Source organism: Zootoca vivipara, chromosome 5 (assembly GCF_963506605.1).
Source record: "Zootoca vivipara chromosome 5, rZooViv1.1, whole genome shotgun sequence".
NCBI lineage: Eukaryota > Metazoa > Chordata > Lepidosauria > Squamata > Lacertidae > Zootoca > Zootoca vivipara.
This window is the reverse complement of record NC_083280.1, coordinates 57,913,178-57,926,052: the sequence shown is the minus strand read 5'-3', so window position 1 is coordinate 57,926,052 and position 12,875 is coordinate 57,913,178. Positions and strand designations below refer to the sequence as shown.

Here is a 12,875-nt window from a genome sequence, read left to right as displayed (position 1 = left end):
GAAGGCTCAACAGAGATGAATGAAGGGCTACATTTGGCCCCTACGTTTATAGGTTTATAAACTAAATGCACACATACCTGCTATGGCAGGTCTAGAAAACTAAACAGCAAACATGGACAGAGTATTGTAGCATTTCCAACTGGAAATGTTCACTATAAAGAGCAAGCAGTAACTCTCTAAAATGATAGGTGTGCCACGTGATAGCAAAATGGCGGAAAGACTTGCGTGCAAAAGTACTAAAGTGCATATATCAAGAGTAGTTAAGACTTTCATCAGCTGAGTAATCAAACTTCCCAATGAAGCAAGGAGGTGCCCGTGAAAAAAAAAGGCAATGTCACCATGCTGAACACAATTCAATCAATTCCCTTCAGAACAATGTAAAAGTTATCAGACAAAACATGAGGAATTACATCATTTCTAATGCTAACAGTGTAAAGTAAAGCGAAGTACCTACCCTGACCCTTGTGGTTAACTTCTTTAGCAGCAATCACTTTGTTTATTACAGTCTGAAGGAAATCATTCTCCCCTGCCACCCTGGGTGAAAAACGGGATGATATGTTCAACTGCTTGTGTCGAATGGCGTTATCCAAGGCTAGCCTGGAGGATGCACATGACGACCAACACCAAAAGGTAACAATGGATGGGGGACAGAAAACCAGAAGTCACAGTAACAAGAAACAGAGGAGCGTATCACACAGTTGACAAAGAGTGTTCATTAGTCCACACGAAGACGGAGGATAGGAAAGGGAACAACAGAGACATAAGAAGATAATCAGGAAGATGTAAATCTAATTAAGAGAAGTAAAGCAAACTTGTGATTCCAGAAATGTACACCAGATCCCAGGTCTGTTTACAGATGAAAGACGAAAAGCCTGAGAAATTACATATAAAATAACAAAACACCAAAATGTAAAACATACTACTCCATGGAATGCTCAAGACTAGCTTCAGAAGTGACGTGAATTAAGCCGTAGCTTAATGAGAGTTAACAGAAGGGTGAAAAGCAAAGCTACTATGCACAGAAGTAGCTTCGAGGAAGGGAGAAAATAAGAGGAAATTCAAGAAACGTTTTTACTATGGCTGAACAAGATGAAATTGAAGTTATAAATGAAATGCAGCATTTTGAAAAATCGTATCTACTACGCCATAGTGCCATGTGACAGCCGTTGTGTTTGTATTCATTTCACTGGCTATGAAATAACCAGGATATGAAAAGAAAAATGCCAAGTGGCACAACAAAGGCACAACGTGAAATGAGTAAGAAAAAATTGCTTCGCATCTTCAGCTCTTAAGTCAACATTGGGAATGACAAAGCTATTCATCGCCAGTGCACGTTGCTCATTCCTGATGTAGAGTTTTTCTGAAGAATATTTTAATAATCTACCATGGGAGAGGAGAGGGGAAAAGAAAAGAGAACTTTGGCGCATATTATTCTGCATCCTTTCAAAATTCTGATTTGTGCATACTGTTATAAATCAGATTTAATGGAGCAAGAAACTTGTAAGCATTTCACTAATATCTACTTTTCTTTATCCATAAATACACATTGTCAGTGTTCATCCTCGTCTCCCAATACACTTGTCGCAGCTTAACTTATAACTGTCACATGAATGGAAAGTAGTCTTCTTCCAGGGTCCCTGAATTACATCTAGCTTCATTTTAAACTACAATACTTTATTAACTTGTTATTAACCATAATTACTGTAAAAACAAAAAATCTGAAGGACCCATAAATTGTCACCCTGTATTGATCCAGCAATTGAATATTGTTTCATCTACCCTCCAACATCCCACTTGGTTATTTTATCCAGGTTTCCATGTAAATTTACTTCCATGTTCTTATGTCTACTGCTTTTTTCTTTAAGCAGCATGTGTTACCCAAAGTACACCTGATCACAAACTGCATAAGAGAATATTGCCAATGCCTACACAATGCATAACCACTGTCCACAATGTGCATTATTTGGAGATTTACTTATTTACTTCATGAAATTTATATACCACTTGACTGTAGAGAGAAATCTCAAAGTGGTTTTACAGAAAGACTTAGGATTCACCCTGTCCTGTCAGTGGAAGCCCCACACAAGGTCTTCCACTTGCACAGTGGGGCTTTCCCTCCTCTCCCCACCCCCATGTGCCACCCCCCGCAAATTGGCTTGGGGGCCCCAATAGTACCCTCAGAACAGCACATGGGGGGAGGAGAGAGGAATCATGGCAAGTTACAACACTTGTGTAGACAGAACACTTGGAAAAGTGAAACATTGAATTCCACCTTTAGTAAAGTGCCCAAAAGCATCCACCTGTAAGCTTACTGAAAGCCCCCAAAGAAGCAAAACCATTTCTCACACTGTGCTATCAAGATTCTGTATCGCTGCCCTTAATTATTTCCAGAGAACATAATGTATTTCAGTACCTATGGCTGCTCAACACTCTCACATCTCTACAAACTAGGAAACTCGGGCTCAATTTAAATTTCTTATTCAGGCCTTGACTGCAGTCCAGACATTTCTATGCATGATAAGCTCTTGGGAGTTATGTGAGGGCTCCCTTCTATTTCAGTTGAGGTGACCAACCAACACACACAGCTCTTTTCTTTCATCCAGAGAAATGGATGGGAAGCCCTTCCAAGTGGGGAGCTCTATAGCTAAATTGGAGCTTCCTTTCCCACAACAGTTATAAGGACAGACTTTGAGTGTTTGCTAATCAAATCTTAACATAACAATCTGGAAATAGCAGCAACAATTGCTTACGTGTGAACTATATACAGGTCAATTATACATCCAATGTGTCCTCAGCTTACACACATCTACACAAGCAAAAAGCTACACAGAAATTCAAAGCTATCTGATTACAGTCATACCTCCGTTTAAGTACGCCTCGGTTTGAGTATTTTCAGTTTAAGTACTCCGCGGACCTGTCTGGAACGGATTAATCCACTTTCCATTACTTTCAATGGGAAAGTTCGCTTCAGGTTAAGTACGCTTCAGGTTAAGTACTCCGCAGACTGTCTGGAACGGATTTATCCACTTTCCATTACTTTCAATGGGAAAGTTCGCTTCAGGTTAAGTACGCTTCAGGTTAATACAGACTTCCGGAACCAATTGTGTTTGTAAATTGAGGTACCACTGTAATTTCTTAAACAAAACAGGCTAAAAATAAGTGACTTTATAGCTAATTTGCTGTAATATTTATAGCTGCCATGCGCAGTACTATTTTCCCCTTTATTGTCATTCTCATTATCGAAACCAACTGAGCTAAATTCTAATCTGGAAAGTCATAATCCACTATAATATTGCTGGAAATCTCCTCTGACATTACTACTGCATTACTTTATACTTACGACTGAAATGGAATGAAGTGTTGCTTGTCCTCGTCATCTACTTTCCCATTAATTATGTCAGTTACATCCATTACTGAAATCAAAAAGAGAGAAATGTCATTAAAGAGATCAACATCTAAAGAGAGGGGAAGTGGCAAAGAGGCATAAAGACATCTTTGTGCTTCACAACAGACAGTTTGGAATTATTTTACGACAAATATATTCTTATGTTCAAAGATAGCCCTGCTATATTCACATCAGGGGAAAAAGCAGAATCTTCTGAAGCTAATAATGGCTATGCATTTGTGCATCACATACTGAAACATGTTACAACTGATAACCCACTTCACTACAGAATAAATTCACACTTTCATGGCAGATGCTGTGAGACTAAAGATAATAATGGATCTCAGAGAGAAACTTGCTTTATTTTCTTTTTCACAACCTTTTACAAAATTTAGGTGTATTCTCCTGTGGGCATACAAATATGCATTCGGAATAGAATATACTTAAAAAACTCATTTGCAACTTGAAATATCCACTACCAAGTCTTCAAACTTATTTGTTGGAAATACCTATATGCTGCGCATCTTGTTATAAAATTCCACAGCTGCTTACAGAAACATAATCAATGAAACTCAACTTTAAAATAAAATTTATTTAAAGAAAACAAGAAACCAATACAACCAGGCAATGTGAAATGCTAGTTCAGTATGCTAGTTCAGTAAGGCAATTTGCACCAATCCAGGCATGAGTTAATGAATGAGATATCCAAGCCCAAAGAAAGCGGAAAGGTTCTCCTCAGCTTAACCAGTTAGGGCACATTCAGAAGACAGCATGCAATGGCTTGGTAACATAGCACCAGGAACAAACAATCTCTGAAGAGACACAGTTTTACTAACAGACATCACCATGATCAAGCAGTAAGGAGAAATACATTGTGTATATGCCAGTCCAGCACTGCCTCTGTCGGCCACTTGTACCTGGATGTTTGTGGAGAAATGTCCTGCTTAAGTATACTATAAGGATCTAATGCACTAAAACCAGTCATCCATTCCCTTACATCACATCAGTATCAATATATTCTCTTCAAGCAAAGTCCTTAACGTCATATTCCATCTTTTTTCAACTCTTCCAAACAGGAAACTCAGTAATGAAAACAAATCCAGTACATTTCTTCAACTTGGTGCTGGAAGTGTAGGGATCAAGGCCAGCTTTTTGGATCACTGTAGTAAAGGAGTATATAGGGGGTAATTTGTCCACCTTTGGTCCCCACGCTGCACTCAGCTCTCACCTACAGCTCTTAGAAGCTGTCAGCATACAACAGCAGCCACACCCTGGGAATGGCTTCGACTGGCCAACTAAACCAGGTGGGCGTAACCAATGGGTCTCAAACCCTTAGTGAGTTAAGGACTTCCCCTGCATGTGAAGACAGATTCTGGTGAATTGAACAGACAAGACTCATTGTGAGTCCAACTGTCAGGAAGGCGGTTATTGCATGTGCTGTAGAGGGAAATGAGGGGCAGAGGGGGCTCATCAGCCTGGGAAGATAGCCCATATAAGAGAAGGAGAACTCTGATCCTAAATCTCTGCTGCCTTGCAGCTATACTCGTTCACAAGAAAGTCTTCGGGAGTAAACCCTGAGGAAAAATCTGTACCCACTGCCTTGTGGGACATCTTCAGGAGAAGAAAAGGCTAAGGAGTAAACCTTACACAAATCTAGAGTTGAGTCTCTAAGACGGTTGGATGCCTTCTAGGCCTCTTTTCTGGCAACACCTGCAGCCAACCTGCTGCCAAATGAATTACCCTGCTTTCCTTTGGATCACCACAGCCAGGGCTCTTGTCGTCTGGGGAGCCCACGCTTGTGCCTCAGGCCCTGAGATTATTCTTTGAGGCCCTTCTTCACATGCCTCCTCCACAAGAGGCCAGAAGATGGCAGCATGAGAATGGGCCTTCTCTGCAGTGGCTCCCCGTTTGTGGAATGCTCTCCCCAGGGAGGTTCGGCTGGCACCTTCATTATATACTTTTGGGTGCCAGATGAAAATGTCCCTCTTTAACCAGACCTTTGACTGATTGACATCCAATGCCCTTTTAAATATGCTGAGGGAGGGGGGGATGATTGGGCTGTCTTTGTTATTATTTTCATTATGTATTTTGTGGTTTTGATATTGTCATTTTATGTTGTGAACTGCCCTGAGCTCTATGGGTACAGGGCGGAATAACAACAACATCTAGAGATCACCAGGTTGTCTATCCTAGCTCTGGTCAGTATGACATGATGATTCAGCTCTACCATCCCTATTAAATGCTGCATGCCATTTTTTTTTAATCCTTATCCAGTTTCATACTGCATCATTTCTCCGCCCATCCCCTTCCATTCTGGGAAATTAGCACTTTACATTTTATGCATCAAATATTATGTTTGCCATAGCTACCCTGCTTCTGCACTAGGGCTCTTCTGAAACAAAATATATAAACATGTGAAGGGCACATGCACATTCCTTGGCAAGCTGCAAGTGATCTAGGCATAAAATTCAGTAAATCTAACCAACAGGCTGAATAATTATTCTCAAAACTTCAATATGCCAAGTCAGCAGTTGTTCAATACCAAACAGCTGCTCTTACTTGCAGAACATTTTGACAGTGCACCTAAAGAGAATGGATTACCTGCTACGCCAAAAGGTCGCCGGAGGCCAGAGGTTAGCTTTCTTGTGTTGTTGTCTCTTAGTTCCATTCTGCCTACTCGCACGATCTGACAGACGAAACTGATTTTCTCTCTTTTCAGGTCTTTGCTGCCAAGGTCCTAGAAATGTTAAGTTTTCATACCTTTACTTTGCAAACTGCATGTACACATAAGAGTACATAAGAAGAAATATCTTTTGAGGTGCTCAAGAGAACAGAAAGTGACAATTTCCCATTATTAGTTACAATCTAACCCCTGTTAGAATGCCTCCCCCCTTCCAAAGCCAACAAATGTGTCTGGATTACATAAGAATAAAGATTATTTGCTATTTAGCCTTCTCAGTTTGCCATCCCCTCAACCGTTATTTGCATGACAAAAAGTTTCATAACAATCAAGGAATACATTTGCATGGAAATGTTTAAAATGACTAGAGAGTCCTGAACAATTCCTACTCATTTAAAAATGTATTTCCCACACAATCGTCAAAGAGTCTTCAGAAATGGTTCACATGACCTTTTTTCCCAGTGCAAAAGCATCAAAAATCTTGGTACCCTTAGCAGCTCAAAGAATTTCCTGCAGCATGTGTCAGAATTGAGCTAAAGCCACATGAAAGTCCATGTGGGTTCAAAAAGAACAAAACTAGGAGCAAGTGAAATACTGCCTATGAGACATATATGGCCAATTAAAGCCATACTCGGATGCTACAGGAGTGCTATGCTGAAGTCTGTATACCAAGAAAGGAGGACCTTTTTAAAAAATAAAAAATAAAATCCAAGAACTAAATCCCCTCAGGGCATAATTCTCAGTACCCTATGCCAACAGTGAGCACAGGAGAAAGTGGGTGGAACAACAGAGGCTGACCTTTGTACTAGGGTAGGTGACATCTGGTTTTCAACATCGTGATATATCACCAGCTGAACATCACAATTTACTGATATATCACAATATCTGAAATAAGGATGGAGCTATGTAGAATCATTGACTGGCTTCACGGTTTTTCCCACATTGTGATTTTTATATAGTACACACATACACATCATGATTCGCGATATATTGCCAGGTCAAAAACTATTAAACCAATATCACAATATGGACGTCAAACCAGTTTTGGATGCTATACCACCCAGCCTGTAGGCTACATTCAAGTGATTCAAAAGCCAGAGGTTTCTGCACTCACACTTCTCTATCCTCCATAGAGGCAAGCATTAGTGCTCAAGGACATTTTATAGCTAAGTAAAACCACCTGTACAGAGAAGTGCTAATGAGGGGTGTCGCCTGGAAAGAGTCTGAGAGAGGCCGGAGGGCACGGTAGGGCTAAAGCACAGCTCTGCTCCTTCCTGTATATATCTATGCTCTGGAAGAAAGGAACGCATGAACAGGGTTCCCAACCCAGCTCCAGTCCTTGAAGGCAGAAGCTAGAAGGCAAACAATGCCCATTTCTGCACCAACCTGAGGCAGGTGTGCAATGGGGCCAAAGGAGACTTTGGCAGGAGCATGGGAAACGGCACTACACCAGATCAGACTGTTGGCTGATCTAGCTCAGTATTGCCTTCACTAGCAGCCAAGCAGCTCTCCAGTCTTTCCCCGCCCTAGAAATGCCAGGGGTTGAACCAGAGGTTGAACCAGATCCCTTTAGCAGTGCTCTGTCACGAAGCGATGGCCCTCCCCTGCTGGAGATTTCCTGTTGCCTCACAAACTATTGAAGCAATAGAATACCGCAAAAGTTGCAAACTTACCGTGAACACTGCGCGGAGATTATGTAATCTATCTATGTCTTTTGGGAGCCCAGAACTCGACCACCTCACCAGATAATTCTCACTGTGTAAATAAACATATCAGTTTACCAACTACATCACATTTTTACAAGCAAAAGCTAAATATGTCACATTGTGACACATTAAAACATGCATTTTAACAAGCATACAGAGATTCTACTCAGCCAATATTGCTTCTGTTAGGCAACAGTGTTTTGTAGATGTGTAACATACACAAACACACACATTTAAGCAATAACAGGAACTAGGAATACACAGATTTGTTTCATTTTAAGTTCCATTTGGGCTGCAGAAGAAATGTGCTCTGGGAGAGTAAGGAGAATCCTGATGGATATCCCCCCCCCCCCCGAATTACAAAAAGGGCATGTTATCTGAAAGCTGGAAGAATTTAAATAGGCTTCTGAAGTTCAAGGTTTAGATTTTCTGTATCAATTCACGGTGCCGTTTTTCCAGATGCTTGTCAAAATGCGAGCACTAGGCCCATTTATACTTGTAAATGTGCTGTTTGCTTTGCAGCCTTCATCTTTGCTATCCTCAACAGGCATTTGTGATGTTCATCACTATAATTCCCACTTTAAAGGATTGAAGAGATAAATGCTACATCCTCTCTGAGAGGACTGCAATAGGAGTGTTTTGTGTGGCTCAGAGGAGAGCAGTGTGATGAATGTATATCATGGGCACTCAAATTCTTTACTATCACCTTTTTAATATACAGTGGTGCCTCGCAAGACAAAAGTAATTCGTTCCGCGAGTCGCTTCGTCTTGCGATAATTTTGTCTTGCGAAGCGCAGTTTGCCGCGGGGGAAAAAAACAGCCGAAAAAATTTGTCTTGCGAAGCATGGCCATAGAAAACTTCGTCTTGCAAGTCACCAAAAACATCGCAAAACATTTCGTCTTGCGAGTTTTTTGTTGCGCGAGCTACTCATCTTGCGAGGTGCCACTGTATCTTCAGGAAGATGCATTTCCCTGCCATTCACAAGTAAAGTTTTTTTAAAAAAGAAAAAGAAAAAGAAAAAAGTAAAGAATGTATATGACTAGTCCTGTGCCTTTGGCATCAGGCAGTCTCTAAACTAAAATATAACGGTTAACAAAGCAAACAAAACATTCCCGTACAGCACTGACCTGATGAACTTGGATTCTAAAGGATCATACAGAGACATAAGGACTTCAGCATCTTCTCCGATTTTGCAGACAACGTTTTTCAGGTTTACAAACAAGGCAAATGAAGGTGTCGCAGCAAACTTGGCTTGCCTACTAATGTCAAGATTCTGCTTTTGAGACTGAAACAGGAGAGAATTTTTAAAGAACTTACTGAGTACTCTGTGAGAACTAAGAAACAAGCTGACCCACCACGATACAAACATATGTATAAATCCAGCCTTGCAAATATTTGTGCATTTGGCTCTTGTTCTTAGCTCACTAATCTGTTCCCTCTCCACTCTCACTCCATGCATCTTTCATGTGTCATAGGCAGCATGCAACTAGGCTAGAAACTGTCAGGGGGGTAAGAGAAGGAAGGACAATTTCAGGGGTGGAAGAGCTGCCTTTCTTGGTCATTTACAACCAAGACATCCATGCAGGCAAGTACCACATGCTATGTGGTTGCTGCAAACCTTCTCTCTTCTCATTAGAAACAGTAGTCTCCCAGATCTAAAAGATTCAGAGAGGTAGGCAGCATAGCACTGCAAGGCTGATAAAGTGGCAAGGGAAGGTTCAATTCACCAATTTTATCCTGCCCCAGGTGAGCAGACTAGTGACTAATTAAACCCTTGGAGGTTTTAAATCTATGATCTACAAAATCAAATGCTAAAAGCTACGGTGTCAACTAAAAAGCTGCTTATGTTCTTTCAGGACTGTAGCAAAGGCTGTAATTGGAGAAATGCGCAATGCCATTTTCGAAAACATAATCTTGAAAGCCATTCACAATCTAAATGTCATTGCTAGTCCTGAACACCATTTACACATTTCATAATGTATACTAGTATGCATTATGTTTTATTACTTTTTCTTCCAGCAGTCTTTCCTCCACTTGCTTGGAAGCTATTTCATGAGCTCTGAAAAGGCTGATGGTGCTGGTTTGCTCAGGATCCAATATATTGCCATCTTCGTCCCTTACCACTAGGTCTAAATCAAGAATTCTGTATGAAAAGGAAAACAACAGCAAGTGAATCAACTGCATTTTCTTATTCATCTGAACTAGACACAATTAAGCAGTTTGGTGCTTTCAAGTACTCTGCTTTTTAGACAAAGCTGCAGGAGGATTCATAAATTCCCCGGTTTAAACCAAGATCAGAACCCAGCCATTTACAGAAGCAGACGGTGAATTCAAGGACTTTTCCAGATCCACGACATACGTCTTTGGTAAAGCCTAAATGAAGTTAGCTACTTCTGATGTACTGAGAGAACAGGGTAGGGGAAAGGAACATATTAAGAAAAATAAAAGTTCTGCCTCAGAACTTCCAAGAGAAAACAGAATTAGGTTGTAGCTCTCCTTCCATCGGGAGTCAAAACCTCTAACTGGACTCTAGGTAACAGGAGATCAATTTTAAAAGTTTCCAACATGCAGCTACTTAATCACTTCACAAATTACCAAGAAGTAAGTGCAACTAATAACAAAAGAGAAAAAAACCCTTCTAAAATGCAATGGCTCCCCAATGGAGTTCAAAGAAACAGAACTTCTCTGACTTTCCATATAATGGTCTTAAGACTTTCATTAAATTATCACTTCACATAACTGATGAGCGAAAAGGTGCTATCAAAAGCTGCTAATTGTTTGAGGCACCCTTAACAATAAGGATGCAGAATCCCTCCAATAGCCAGTCAGCAGTACTTATTTTACAACCCCAAAACCAATTGTATCCTCTATAAATATTTCACAAACAAAGCTAAAGTGCTGTTTTTACAATATGTCATGAAAAAAGTTGGTTCTCGATTAAGTGCATCAGACATTTACTGAGAAACCGGCAAAGAAAGTTTCATGTATTGAGCTATCTGATCTCAAGTAGTCATTTTTGTTTCACTGAGGGGAAAACACAATACATAGCTACACTGATACAAAAATTGTGTTTGTTCTTTTATGGTAAATATTGTACTCAACCATCCAAGCACAGTTCTCTTCCAATTCTAAATACAAAATTGCAATCGTTTAATCGTCTATCGAAACACCAATGAATAAAGACACAGCAAACCCACAACTTATGTTATTTTACTTGTGTGTATTCAGCTTTATGTGCATGGCAAAAAAAAATCAAAAAAATAAAAAGGGGGAGGAAAACCCCACTTGGGTGGGGTTCTGGGAAAAATGACTTTGGCAATCCTACCTGTCATTGAGCCCAATGTGTTTAGACTCAATGTAATCTTGGCTTTGGGCACAATCACCGGAACATAATTTCTGCTTAAGTTGCAGGCTTATTGTACAATACAAGAAGTCCTATAATGTCCAATTTAGCATTTGGACAGTTCCTTTGCCAAATGTAAAAAATGAAATAGCCAACAAATAAAATTGACAACATGTGGTTAATTGGTTACAAATCATATCTTGGACTTTAAATTTTGTATGATATAATAATGTTAGGAGGGTTGCAAATCATTTGTAGCCAGTCTTCAAATGTTTAAGTAATCTATCTGAGCCACCTTACCCAAATTGTCACGATGGTGAGTAGTTGCTCACGAGCAACAAAGCCAAAAACCGACCTGAATTTTTACAGGTTTATTGTGCATACTATGTACAGTGCAGAGCTACAAGTTCATGTCCAGCTCAGTCACTCGCAGAATCTAGGAGTGGCCCCTTCCGGTTTCTACCCCAGCATAAGAACTTGGGCACCCCCAGCCTCCGCCTCCCCTCTTTGCGTTTGACGCCTCTGCGCAACTGGGGTGACGGAAGTAGTATCTCTCTCCCTTGGCTGAAGTGGTGCGAGGACTCCAACCCAGCTTCCTGGACCCCTCTCTCTGTGGTGCCGACCACCTCCCTCTCCTCCCCACTGGAGATTTGACTGCTCTCCCGGCTAGAAAAGGTGCTGCTGGAGAGCAGGGGCCGAGGCTCCCTGTATTCCGATCCCCACCTCCTCTCGCGGACCCTGAGGGAACCCCCTGACACAAATATTTGTTACTGCAATTGGAATTGGAATCAATTAATTGGTGAAAAGTTAGTAAGCTTTAGCACAAAAGTTACAAAATCAGCAGTACATCTCCAGCTTCAAATGCTGCAAACAGCCTTCACTTAACAATTTGAATGCAAAAGAAGGCCTCATCTTCTTAGATAGTATTTTTTACAAACATTCACTACAGAAAGCATATATTGAAAATGACGTGGCTGTTTCTCTTAATTTAAGTTAGTAAGTCCCAATGAAGGAGCCCTCAAAAACAGTATGTTTCACACAAAACCTGATGTTAAAATTCACTCTCATAACAAATTTGGCAAAATACTTACAATGTTTATAATTATACAGTGGTGCCTCGACTTACGAATTTAATCCGTTCCGAAGGCACCTTCGTTAAGTCGAAAAATTTGTAAGTCGAAAAACGTCATTGGAAACACGATTTCCCATAGGAATGCATTGGAAACTGAAAAATTTGTAAGTCGAAGCAACCCTATCTAAAAATTCGTAAGTCGAAAAATCACTATCTAAACCCGCCGCAGTTTTCCCCCCCGGATGTCGAGACATTCGTAAGCGTGCGGCCATTACCCCCATTTGTAAGTCGAAAAATTCAGCTGTTGAGTCGTTTGTAAGTCGAGGTACCACTGTATAACAGATCCAATTTCTGGCAAAACTTTTTTGTCCCAATTCCTATTTGTTGGGGGGGGGATTGACTGATGTTTTAGCTTTTGCTGCCTTGGAACAAATTTGCAAGCCAAATCTCAGCCCCTTGGTAAACAGAGGTTTACATAGCAATTTATTTGGACAGTAAGTAACGTGAAACATACATCTCTAATACGGAGGACTGGAAGCTTTCTTCTAAAAAAAGTAAGAATGAGAACAGACATGAAATTTTCAACAGACTGGAAGTGGTCTGAACTCAGATTTGTTCCATTTCAAGACATTTCTTTTCAGAGCACCGAGTGTTCAAACCAATCCCATCATATCAAAAACATTGCATC

At 40.5% G+C, this 12,875-nt stretch overlaps 1 protein-coding gene across 3 annotated transcripts in view; it reads right to left on the bottom strand.

Moving 5' to 3' along the window:
* Nucleotides 1-12,875, bottom strand: part of DOCK1 (dedicator of cytokinesis 1) — a 362,095-nt gene that overhangs the window by 296,716 nt on the left and 52,504 nt on the right. For 2 of the 3 annotated variants that reach the window (XM_035138565.2, XM_035138567.2), the window contains 6 exons: nucleotides 9,780-9,915; nucleotides 8,900-9,057; nucleotides 7,739-7,820; nucleotides 5,987-6,122; nucleotides 3,341-3,413; nucleotides 455-597 (listed from right to left, as the gene is read on the bottom strand). In XM_035138565.2, the coding sequence (XP_034994456.1) occupies nucleotides 455-597; nucleotides 3,341-3,413; nucleotides 5,987-6,122; nucleotides 7,739-7,820; nucleotides 8,900-9,057; nucleotides 9,780-9,915 (728 nt within the window). The remainder of the gene's footprint in view (nucleotides 1-454; nucleotides 598-3,340; nucleotides 3,414-5,986; nucleotides 6,123-7,738; nucleotides 7,821-8,899; nucleotides 9,058-9,779; nucleotides 9,916-12,875) is intronic. The other variant, XM_035138566.2, reaches the window with a different exon arrangement.